Source organism: Lepidochelys kempii, chromosome 5 (assembly GCF_965140265.1).
Source record: "Lepidochelys kempii isolate rLepKem1 chromosome 5, rLepKem1.hap2, whole genome shotgun sequence".
Lineage (NCBI taxonomy): Eukaryota > Metazoa > Chordata > Testudines > Cheloniidae > Lepidochelys > Lepidochelys kempii.
In genome coordinates, this window is record NC_133260.1 from 20,416,059 (window position 1) to 20,429,431 (window position 13,373).

The window sequence follows — 13,373 nt, forward strand, 5'->3', positions numbered from 1 at the left end:
TGTGATCTATATTAATAAACCATAAACAAGTGAATTGGCCTGGGGCTTTGGCATGAGCTGGTACCTGGTCTACCAGTGTCACAACTAGTATATCTGTTTGAGGGGTGAGGAAGGAAGGGTGAAGATTTGAGAATTTTCCCTGCCTTTTTTACCACTCCTGCTAAAATTATACTCAGTTTTGTAATTTAAAAATATTGTTGAATATTTAAAGTTGTTAAACTTTTTTTAAATTATTTCCCAGGTTGGCCACCTCACAGAAATCTCCGGGCTCATCGGAACAAAGTTACATGTTTACTGTATCCTCATCAGGTCTCATCTCGTTATGACCAAAGATACTTGATCTCAGGTGGTGTGGATTTTTCAGTCATTATATGGGACATCTTTTCTGGAGAAATGAAACACATCTTCTGTGTCCATGGTGGAGAGATTACACAACTTCTAGTTCCACCAGAAAACTGTAGTGTAAGTTTATATTAAATGTACACTAGTATTGTGGCTTCACCACTCGTCTATAATGCAGTCCTCCAAGAATTATATTGATGGAACCCTTATAATGAGTGTGTGTATATACAGACATTTTGGACAAAACAAACAAAATTTACTAAATTGAGAGACGTGTCAGTCAAACTCAATTCACATTGACATGTATAGGTGCTAATTTTTCGGAGCAAAGTGAAATTATTTCATGATTTTGCTTTTTTAGTTAGTTGAGGAATTAAGACAGTAGTTCATTAATGGACAATTAAACTTTGTCTAATAACAAACAGATGATAGTACGTTTGGTATATTACTTCAGTAGTGAGCCAGGTGTTTTAAATGGAAGCATGAAGACAAGGTCCCTGCCTTTAAGATATTACAGTCTGAATAGACTACTGGTAGATGGATGAAGCGATGCAGAGGGAGAAGTGCTTATCTTGTTAGCTCTGTGATTTTGTTGAATATTTTTTTAAATGTTGAAGTCTAATTTAGCTCACTTTTATTTATTTTTTTATAAGAAATGGGGAGTCTGGTGGCACCTTAAAGACTAACAGATTTATTTGGGTATAAGCTTTCGTGGGTAAAAACCCCACTTCTTCAGCTTTTTTTTTTCAAGTGGTTTTTTACCCACGAAAGCTCATGCCCAAATAAGTCTGTTAGTCTTTAAGGTGCCACCGGACTTCTCGTTGTTTTTGTGGAAGCAGACTAACACGGCTACCCCTCTGATACTTTTATATTAAAGGAGAAGTCAAGCATTTTAAGACATTTGAATGAAGTGGGTTTTAAGGAAATATTATTAAGTAAAAGAGTGAGCTGCTTTTTCATTGTTTTGATAATTGAAGTTGATTTATAATTAAAACTGTTTTACACAAAATACACACACACGTAAATATAGATATACGTATATGCAAAATATATTATTGGGGCTTGTCTATACAGTGAGTGACAAACTGGGGTGTAACGTATAACACTTTAGCCTGTCATAAAGTAGCTGTCTGTGTAGAACCTACTGCAGTGCGCTAAAAGTCCCCTAGTGCAGTTTCCCCTGGAGGGGAAGTGAGGAGCCTCTGAGCTGCTGCTCCTTTAAGAGGAAGGTAGTGCAGAAGACTAGAGCCACAAAGTCATCAGAAGAAAGGAAGGAGCAGCAGAAGGGAAAGGGGAGCAAGGAAGCGTAACTGCCGCTGGTTCAGTAGGAGGGTTGGCTGTCTGGAAAGGGCATGAGGAAAACACACAATAGCAGAGGTCCGAGACAGTGCAGTGGAGGCAGTAGTCATTGATTTTGGAGGCGGGGTGCCCCCACTGCAGTTGAGTGGTTTTGTTTTTGGAAAGAGTTTATTTTTGGGAATGGGAAGGTTGGGGTGAATAGGGACCTAAGGTAAGTATTGGGGGTATTCTTGAGGAACATAGAGGGGAGAGAGGGATAGAGATGGGGGCGGGGGGTTGTGTTTCCTGCGGATACTGGGGGCTGTGTACGATGGGAAAGATGGGCTGAGTTCCTGGGGGCTGGAGGCTTCAGGAAAAGGAACCAACTGTTCCCTTCAGGGATTGGGGCTGAGGAATGTGCTTGCAAAAAGGGTTGGGGGCTAGGTGAGGGTTAAAGGCAGAGATAGGTGGGTTTCTGAGGGATGGGGCCACTAAAGTAAGATTTGAAAAAGAAGGTTATCTCTTCTCTTTCCAAGCCCATCTGGTACTTTGAATAAATGGCAGAGCATTTTGGAACCTAAAGTTTGGGTTAAGGGCTTGAGCTGAGAGCTGCTTTTAGGCACCCAGTTCAGTAGTAGGAGAAGGGAGTGTAAATGGACATTGGGGGTTAAAAGAAGGGCAGCTTGAAATAACTTTTCCCTTCCTGGTAGCATCCCTTGATATTTTGTAATACCTTTTTTTGTCTGGGGGCTTAAAAGGTTGGATACCACTGGAAGGAAGTCATATGACCTTGCCAACTTTCTGCTATCTACATTTTTTCTCTTCCTTTAGTTTGGCGCTGCTCTTGGCTAAGCAGTTCTGCTTTATTCTTGTTCATTCCCATACTCATAATTAAGGCTAAGATTTTGTCACGGAAATTTTTCATAAAAGTCAGGAACAGGTCATGGGCAATAAAGAAAAATTCATGAAAGCCTGTGACCTATCCGTGACTTTTACTAAAAATATGTGTGACAAAACAGGGAGCTGTGGGGATCCCCACACCACCCCGAGGGGCCTGGCTAGGTGTGTGAGCCTGCTCTGGGGCACCCCCTGCGGTGGCTCCTACCAGCGGAGCACCCCCACTGTGGCTGGGAGCTTGGGGCCACCACAGTTCCTAGCTGTCACAGGCGGAGGGGGGACCCTGCTGCAGCTCCCAGGTGCTGCCAGCTCAAGTCACGGAGGTCTCTGGAAGTCACAGAGTCCATGACTTCTGTGACCTCTGTAAGAAAATCGTCGCCTTTATTAACTCCACCAAACTTCCCTTCTAAACTAAAATATTTTGCTGAGAGTGAACTTTTTAATGCCAGATTTTAGAATCCCTGCCAAAAAAAGAAAACATTCACAATAGAACTACTTACAACTAGGGCTGTCGCATGATTAAAAAAATTAATCGCATGATTAAACAATAAATAGAATACCATTTATTTAAATATTTTTGGATGTTCTACATTTTCAAATATAAGTGTACAGTGCTCACTTAATATTTATTTTTGATTACAAGTATTTGTACTATAAAAAAAAAGAAAAAGTATTTTTCAGTTCACCTAATACAAGTACTGTAGTGCAATCTCTTCATCATGAAAATTGAACTTACAAATGTAGAACTATGTACAAAAAACCTGCATTCAAAAATAAAACAATGTAAAATTTTAGAGCCTGCAAGTCCACTCATTTTTGCTTCTTGTTCAGCCAATCGCTCGGACATACAAGTTTATTTACATTTTAAAGAGACAATGCTGCCCACTTCTTGTTTACAATGTCACGTGAAAGTGAGAACAGGCATTTGCATGGCACTGTTGTAGCAGCTGTTGCGAGATATTTACGTGCCAGATGCGCTAAAGATTCATAAGTCCCTTCATGCTTCAACCACCATTCCAGAGGACATGCGTCCATGCTGATGACGGGTTCTGTTCAATAACAGTTCGAAGCAGTGCAAATCGGCACATGTTCATTTTCATTATCTGAATTAGATGCCACAGCAGAAGGTTGATTTTCTTTTTGTAGTTCGGGTTCTGTAGTTCCTGCATCTGAGTGTTGCTCTTTTAAGACTTCTGAAAGTATGCCCCTACCTAGTCCCTCTCAGATTTTGGAAGGCACTTCAGATTCTTAAACCTTGGGTCGAGTGCTGTAGCTATCTTTAGAAATCTCACATTGGTACCTTCTTTGTGTTTTGTCAAATCTGCAGTGAAAGTGTTCTTAAAATGAACAACATGTGCTGAGTCATCATCCAAGACTGCTATAACATGAAATATATGGCAGAATGCTGGTAAAACAGAGCAGGGAACATACAATTCTCCCCTCAGGATTTAAGTCACAGATTTAATTAATGCATTTTTTTTTTAATGAGCGTCATCAGCATGGAAGCGTGTCCTCTGGAATTGTGGCTGAAGCATGAAGGGGCATACGAATGTTCAGCATATCTGCACGTAAATACCTTGCAAATGCCTTTGCTTGCTTTTTGGTGACATTGTAAATAAGAAGCAGGCAGCATTATCTCCTGTAAATGTAAACAAACTTATCTGTCTGCGCAATTGGCTGAACAAGAAGTAAGACTGAGTGGAAATGTAGGCTGTGAAGCCTACAAAACATTGTTTTGTTTTTGAGTGCAGTTATGTAACAAACAAAAAAAAAATCAACATTTGTAAGTTGCACTTTCACCGCAAAGAGAATGCACGACAGTACTTGTTTGAGATGAATTGAAAAATACTATTTCTTTTGTTTATCATTTTTGCAGTGCAAATATTTATAATAAAAATAATATACACTTTGATTTCAATTACAACACAGAATATAATATAAAAATGTAGAAAAATATCCAAAATATTTAATAAATTTCAATTGGTGTAGTATTGTTTAATAGTGTGATTAAAATGGCGATTAATTGCAATTAAAATTTTTTAATCACAATTAATTTTTTTGAGTTAATCGCATGAGTTAACTGCAATTAATTGACAGCCCTACTTACAACCTTAATTAAAGCAGGACAAATGAGTTGCTGTGTTTTGTAATAATTACAAAAAAAAAACCCTTAAAAGTTCTATTTCCCTCGCTCCCCCCCCCCCCCCAAATGTTCAAGATTGGCATCCTTTTTAAGAAAAAAAACACATGCAGCATATTGATTTGAAGCACAGGTGGTAATATCCTCTATAAAACTAATTTCACAAATAGAAGGATTACTGCTAACTGAATGACCAGTTCGGTTATGCCGGTAGTTTAAAGCACATCAATAGATGTGCTTAAAGACCAAAGGGATACATAAAAAGTGAAGGGGGTGTCGGTATGAGCATATTTGCTGAATGCCTGGCAAACATCCGTTCTGTTGAGCATTTGAGAGCTAACCACATTATGTGCTGATCACTGAATCATAATATCTCTGTTTACATGGTTCAATAAAGCTTCACTTAACCTTTGACCAGAGCACTACTATTTATTGTGGTATGTATGCAGATTACACCTTATGGCATGTTAAGTGGAAAGGAATTTTCTTTCAATTATTTTTTAAATCAAACTATATGAGATCCTACAGTCTGACATGAAACACTGTTTTTGTTCCTTTAAGATGTTGTCAATGTGTAGATTTTTCATGTGTGGATTATTTTTCTCACATTTTTTAAAATAAGTATTACATTTTTACACTAAAAGATAATGGATGAAGAAGAGTAATAAGCGTGGATTCAGATTTTTAAATGAATTATTTTTAGTCTAGGCTTTTTAGTTAAATGTACACATTTTTAAAATGTAGTTTAATTACACTTTCACCAATATGCTAACCTTAGCTGCACCAAGGAGCAAGTCAGCCTAATGCAACAGAAGATGTTTCCCATGGTCTTAAAATTGTATTCCCAGAAGAAAAAATAATGAATAGGGTGAGGGTCCTGGGTACAGGATTTTGTTCCTTTGAAAAAGGACTTTCTATTAAAATCTTTTAGAAGGTTCTAATTGGACAGGAAGCTGGATAAATGTAGAATCAGCATAAATGCATGAAGAAGAAGAAGAATTTTTCTTATATATAAAATGCCTTCTTTCACAGGATGCAAAATATCATTACAAATTATAGGTACATCACTACTGAAATGCACGTTCAAAAATAAAACAATGTAGAACTTTAGAGCCTAAAAGTCCACTCAATCCTATTTCTTGTTCAGCCGATCGCTCAAACAAGTTTGTTTATGTTTGTAGAGATAATGCTGCCTGCTTCTTGTTCACAGTGTCACCTGAAAGTGAGAAAAGGTGTTCGAATGGCACTGTTGCAGCCGTGTCGCAAGATATTTACATGCCAGATACGCTAAAGATTCATATATCCCTTCATGCTTCATCCACCATTCCAGAAGACATGCATCCATTCTGATGACCAGTTCTGCTCGTTAATGATCCAAAGCAGAGTGGACTGATGCATGTTTATTTTCATCATCTGAGTCAGATGCCACCAGCAGGTTGATTTTCTTTTTTGGTAGTTCGGGTTCTGTAGTTTCCGCATCTGAGTGTTGCTCTTTTAAGACTTCTGAAAGCATGCTCCACACCTCGTCCCTCTCAGATTTTGGAAGGCACTTCAGATTCTTAAACCTTGGGTCAAGTACTGTAGCTATTTTTAGAAATCTCACATTGGTACCTTCTTTGCATTTTTGTCAAATCTGCAGTGAAAGTGTTCTTAAAATGAACGTGCTGAGTCATCATCTGAGACTGCTATAACATGAAGTATATAGCAGAAGCATTATTGAGTGTCATCAGCATGGAAGCGTGTCCTCTGGAATGGTGGCCGAAGCATGAAGGGGCATACGAATGTTTAGCGTATCTGGCACGTAAATACCTTGCAATGCTGGCTATAAAGTCCCATGTGAACTTTGTTCTCACTTTCTGGTGACATTGTAAATAAGACGTGGGCAGCATTATATCCCATAAATGTAAACAAACTTGTTTGTCTTAGCGATTGGCTGAACAGAAAGTAGGACTTGTAGGCTCTAAGGTTTTGCATTGGTTTGTTTTTTGGGTACAGTTATGTAACAAAAAAAATCTACATTTGTAAGTTGCGTTTTCATGATAGAGATTGCACTACTGTACTTGTATGAGGTGAACTTAAAAATACTATTTTGTTCATAATTTTGTTTTTTACGGTGCAAATATTTGTAATAAAAATATATAGTGAGCAGAGTACACTTTGAATTTTGTGTTGTAATTAAAATCAAAATATTTGAAAATGTAGAAAAACATCCAAAAATATTTAATAAGTTTCAATTGGTATTCTGTCATTTAACAGCGCAATTAAAACTGCGATTAAGCATGATTAATTTTTTTTGATTACTTTTTTTTGAGTTAATCGTGTGTATTAACTGTGATTAATCGACAGCCCTAATAAGTATGCTTTCAAACTGGAGAGATATCAGAAAGAATGATCCTCACAAGATATTATGGCATACCTACTATAATTCTGATGGCTTTTGATGCTCTGTTGTTCAGCACTGGGCCCGATCTATGCCCTGTATGGGCATGTAACTCTCTTTAATGTGAAAGGAGGGTTGTGATTTTTATAGAGTTTGAAGTGTGCATTGTGCTCTGCAGATACCAAAGAATTCATGGGCTAAGTTTTTGACCCCATTGATATCAAAACTCATGTATACTTTGGTGGGATAAGAATTTAGCTTATTCTGTATATTCTAAATTATGTTTATGCAGCATTCACCAGACTGTGCTGTAATTTACACCAGGATTAGGTATTCATTGGTAAATGGAAGATGTATTTTGTTAATGAATGGACTTCTGGAGGTAATGATTATTATGGGTGCTTGGGGTCTTATACTGGTTGGACTGATAATTTGATGACAGTAACTTCAGCTGCTATTGTAAAATGACTACAACCTAATTCAGAATTCATTTGTTGTATGCCTACTGCCATTTTTTAGATCAGTATTTCCCAAACAGTCCAGACATACCAGTGGGTCGTGGGAAGTTTCTAGATGGGTCGCCACATCTAGGGCTGTATTACCTCATCCCTGGGCCCTGGTGGAGGCAAGCGTATACTTCTCCCACCCCAATGCAGTTGGAGAGCGAGCCTGCCCCACAGTCACCCTGCAGTGGTAGTTCCTGTCCCGTGGGGCTGGGCCCCACTCTGGGCATTGTGACCTGGTGCACAGGGTCTCAGTGCCACTCAGGGTCTCAGTGCCACTCAGGTTTCTCCTTGCTGCCCTCTGAGTGGAAAGCTAAGCCCAGCCCTGTGGGATAGGAACTGCTACTGCAGGATGAGTTCGGGGTAGGTTTGCGCTCCAAACTCCCTCCCTGCAGGCCTCCTCTCTGCTGGGATTAGGGTTGTGTTGATGGAGTGGAGTTTGCATATATATAATGGTGGGCTGCAAAAGAAGGAAAAATGCAGTTTGTGGGTCACCTTAGTAAAAAGTTTGGGAACCATTGCTCTACATGCATATACAAAAGTTAGTCATACATTACGATAATAATAATGAACATTGTCAGCAAATTATATTAAAATAACTTAACTTACATGTGCCATAACACATTTATTTGGTTTCAGAGTAGCAGCCCTGTTAGTCTGTATTCGCAAAAAGAAAAGGAGTACTTGTAGCACCTTAGAGGTGAACAAATTTTTCAGTCTCTAAGATGCCACAAGTACTCCTTTTCTTTTTACATTTATTTGGGTACATGATGTTATTTTAATCTCAAGAGTTTACTCTAGAGTTGCTACTTAGAATACACCTTGGTATACTTGCAGGCAGTTGGATTTGTTTTGATTTTATATTCTAAAGGTTCCTTCTGTCTGTTTTCATCTGAATAAAATTGAATGTGCCAGTCTCTCTAAGTACTATGGCCTTCATTTCGGGAAGCATGTGTTTCAATATATCCCTGTTCAGAAAAACAATTTACACACATGCTTAAGTGCTTTTCTCAGTCAGGGCCTGTATCTGTTGTGGCAAACCATACACAATGATGTAAATACTTAGATTCTGTCTCATTTACTTTAATTGTTACTGGATGTTTATGGCTCCATTCAACTTATAACCATTTAAAAAATTAACACCTGCCCAAAATTAAATGTAATATTAAATGTAGTTTGCAATGATGCTTGAATTTAAAGTAATAAAAAAAAATTAAATTGTTCAGCAGTATCTTGCTTATAGTGTTTCTTTCTATTCAAATTATTTCTGATGGCTTGTCTCTATATGATTAGTTGATTATATTATTGATCATTATAAAGGCACATTTTTGTGTTTTCAATTATGCAAACATTAAAAGAACCACAGCCAATGGTAATAAAGAATAAGATTGGTTTTTTTTACAGAGAATCTTGTTTTGACAATTCACCTAAACACTTACTAATTGCAAATTGAAAGTGTCAGGAATAATTATATGCTTGTTTGATAGAAATTCCCCTTTGTCAGTTGTGTGTTTTGACCTTTAAAAAATAGGAAATCGGTTGGAGGCGCAAATACCTTCTTCCTATCATTTCCTCACCTACAACAAAGTTGTGAATTAATAGATTTACTAAAAATACTGTTTTAGGCTCTGATTTTACAAATGGCTCTACTTAGGCTGACCCCCAAGGAAGTCAGTGGGAAGCTGCATTGGATTTATAATTGCAGAGCTCCCTCCTGGATCAGGGCTGTAGTGTCATTCCCTGTATTGGCTCATGTTTCATGCTGTAATATAATAAAATGAAAACAAGATTCTTTTGAGCATAAATAATCTCTATTTGCTTTGAAGGTGAACTATTTTGTCAAATGGCTGAATTGTTTTTAAAAGACTGCAAAACTGTTCCAAGACATGATTATTTCTTGTTCTCGTTGCATTAATTTTGCAGCTTTTCAGAAAACATTTCCGTAAGTGCTTGGATGAGATGCACTTCAAAAAAAAAAAAAAAAAGTATTTAAACCTTATCTCAATTTTTTTTCTAAGAAGGAAGAATGTTAGATAACTTCAGTGATCACTTTTTAAGAACAAACAAACGTATAATATATCAAGGTATGAAAAGTTCAGAGCCTCTTAATTAATGTTAGTTAAGTAACATCACTGGTTTTGTGTAGTGGTTTTCAGATACTTCCATACTGAGACTCTTGTAGCATTAAGCAATATAGGAGAGGCAGGATGTTCATTATCCCCTAACACTGTTCACAACCTGCCTGGATAAGCAATTATGTTCAAGTGGTTAACAGGTGACTTCCTAAATTCTGTTCCCAGCTCTTCAATATGTGCAATCTTTAGCAAATCACTTAAGTTCTCTTGGTGAAATCCTGCGCCCATTAAAGTCAAATGGGAATTTTGCCATGGACTTTGATGGGGTTAGAATTTCACTCTCTGTGTCTTATCTGTAAAATGGGTATGGTAGTAATTACAAAACTCACAGATTGTTGAAGTTTGTTTGTTACTTAGATCTCTGATGAAGAGTGATATGGAAATATAAAGTAATCTTATTATGATCAAGACATGTTTTATTTTTCAGGGAAGAGTCCAGCACTGCATCTGCTCAGTAGCCAGTGACCACTCAGTAGGACTTTTGAGTTTGCGAGAGAAAAAATGCATTATGCTGGCATCTCGTCACCTTTTCCCTATTCAAGTAATAAAGTGGAGGCCTTCAGATGATTACCTGGTGGTGGGATGTTCTGACGGATCTGTGTATGTCTGGCAAATGGATACCGGTAAGGTCAAGTGCAAGAAACTGAACAAAATATCCCTTCATTTGGAGCTAAATTCTTCTTTTTGGGGATATGTTCTATAAGGTTTGTCTAGCTTTCCATCTGCAAGACAGATTGGCATGACACCAAACATACTTTATCACATTACCTTTGGGAAATATGACTCTCTAAATATGGAGTATGCCTAGGATTCTTTGGTGCCACAACTCTTGCATACATTCCAGTAGTTAAAACCAATAATTAGTTCTTGATTAGATTTAGAGAAATACAGTTAGCCGTGGTTATTTTTCCCCCCCACTTAATTTCTTATTTATCTTTAGAAAAGCTAATTAATGCACTTGGGCTGTCAACTGCTGGACACACTGATGGAGACTTCAGTAACTGATTGTTTGAGTTTGTCCTTAAACTTGAAGTAACTGTTGAGTAAGCACGGTCTAGTGGTTAAATCAACAGGACTTGGAGTCAGGAAATCTGGACTTTTATTCCCAGATCTGCCATTGACTTCTATGATCCTGGGCAAGTAACTTAACCTCCCTGTGGTTCAGTTTCCTTATCTGTAAAATGGGGGATAATCATATATACCTACTCACGGGGGTGCTGTAGTTGATTTGTAAAGTGCCTTAAGATCATATGATGAAAGATGCTCTGTAAGCTGTTCTACAAAAGAAAAAGGACACTAAACTATCTAAACTACTACATGCAACAAGGGGCCACAACAGTGGTTCCCTTAACCCACCCAGCAATATTGTTAATCTATCCAGTTACACTCTTAGCCCAGCAGAAGAATCTGTCCTATCTTGGGGCCTCTCCTTCTGCCCCTCCACCCCCACAAACATGATACAGTTCTGTGGTGACCTAGTATCCTATTTTCAACGTCTCCGACTCAAGGAATATTTCCAACACACCTCTGAACAACATACTAACCCACAGAGACCTTCCTACCAAGACTACAGAAAGAAGGATTCTGGGTTGAGTCCTCCTGAAGGTCGAAACAACAGACTGGACTTCTACATAGAGTGCTTCCGCCGATGTGCACAGGCTGAAATTGTGGAAAAGCAGCATCACTTGCCCCATAACCTCAGCCATGCGGAACGCAATGCCATCCACAGCCTCAGAAACAACTCTGACATCATAATCAAAAAGGCTGACAAAGGAGGTGCTGTCGTCATCATGAATAGGTTGGAATATGAACAAGAGGCTGCTAGGCAGCTCTCCAACACCACTTTCTACAAGCCATTACCCTCTGATCCCACTGAAGGTTACCAAAAGAAACGACACCATCTGCTCAAGAAACTCCCTGAAAAAGTACAAGAACAAATCCGCACAGACACACCCCTGGAACCCCAATCTGGGGTATTCTGTCTGCTACCCAAGATCCATAAACCTGGAAATCTTGGGTGCCCCATGATCTCAGGCATTGGCACCCTGACAGCAGGATTGTCTGGCTATGTAGACTCCCTCCTCAGGCCCTACGCTACCAGCACTCCCAGCTATCTTCGAGACACCACTGACTTCCTGAGGAAATTACAGTCCCTTGGTGATCTTCCTGAAAACACCATCCTGGCCACTATGTATGTAGAAGCCCTCTACACCAACATTCCACACAAAGATGGACTACAAGCCGTCAGGAACAGTATCCCCGATAATGTCACAGCAAACCTGGTGGCTGAGCTTTGTGATTTTGTCCGCACCCATAACTGTTTCACATTTGGGGAGAATGTATACCTTCTAATTAGCGGCACTTCTATGGGTACCCGCATGGCCCCACAGAATGCCAACATTTTTATGGCTGACTTAGAACAACACTTCCTCAGCTCTCGTCCACTAATGCCCCTACTCTACTTGCGCTACATTGATGACCTCTTCATCATCTGGACCCATGGAAAAGAAGCCCTTGAGGAATTCCACCATGTTTTCAACAATTTCCATCCTATCATCAACCTCAGCCTGGACTAGTCCACACAAGAGATCCACTTCCTGGACACTACAGTGCTAATAAGCGATGGTCACATAAACACCACCCTATACTGGAAACCTACCGACTGCTATACTTAGCTACATGCCTCCAGCTTTCATCCAGACCACACCACATGATCCATTGTCTACAGCCAAGCTCTACTATACAAGCGCATTTGCTCCAACCCCTCAGACAAAGACAAACACCTACAAGATCTCTATCAAGTGTTCTTACAACTACAATACCCACCTGCAGAAGTAAAGAAACAGATTGACAGAGCCAGAAGAGTACCCAGAAGTTACCTACTACAGGACAGGCTCAACAAAGAAAATAACAGAACATCACGAGCCATCACCTTCAGCCCACAACTAAAACCTCTCCAACGCATTATTAAGGATCTACAACCTATCCTGAAGGACGACCTATCACTCTCACAGACCTTGGGAGACAGGCCAGTCCTTGCTTACAGACAGCCCCCCCAACCTGAAGCAAATACTCACCAGGAACCACACACGACACAACAGAACTACTAACCCAGGAACCTATCCTTGCAACAAAGCCCATTGCCAACTGTATCCACATATCTATTCAGGGGACACCATCATAGGGGCTAATCACATCAGCCACACTATCATAAATCTCCCCACTGTATTTTCCACTGAATGCAGCTGATGAAGTGAGCTGTAGCTCACGAAAGCTTATGCTCAAATAAATTTGTTAATCTCTAAGGTGCCACAAGTACTCCTTTTCTTTTTGTTCTAAGTAAGTAAGTAAAAGATGGATAATACTCAAAATTACAGCTTTGAATTCAATTGGAAGCATTTAAGAGGATGAGAATGAGTTTTAAATAACAGAACAAACAGTGTATAAAAGTGATAGATATGATGTAGAAAATTATATATTCTAAGCTGTTACAGACATAGAAAGGAAATAAATCAAAATACGTACGCGGTGTTCATCTGTGGAAAGTTATCTCATTAAACCTACCACTGTAGTGAATCAGTAATACACACATCTTCAGATGGACAGTTAGCCTGGATGACCTGATTCATCCCATTGTTGCTGGTGTGGGGGAAACATTACAGTAACAGATATTTTTCCCTGATGGGGAAAGAAGAGGT

At 39.0% G+C, this 13,373-nt stretch overlaps 1 protein-coding gene across 6 annotated transcripts in view; it reads left to right on the top strand.

Annotated features, from left to right (window-relative positions):
- The window catches only part of WDR7 (WD repeat domain 7), a 385,390-nt gene that overhangs the window by 70,754 nt on the left and 301,263 nt on the right, over positions 1-13,373 (top strand). For all 6 annotated transcript variants that reach the window (XM_073343603.1, XM_073343604.1, XM_073343606.1 and 3 more), the window contains 2 exons: positions 242-462; positions 10,103-10,298. In XM_073343603.1, coding sequence (XP_073199704.1) covers positions 242-462; positions 10,103-10,298 — 417 coding nt within the window. The remainder of the gene's footprint in view (positions 1-241; positions 463-10,102; positions 10,299-13,373) is intronic.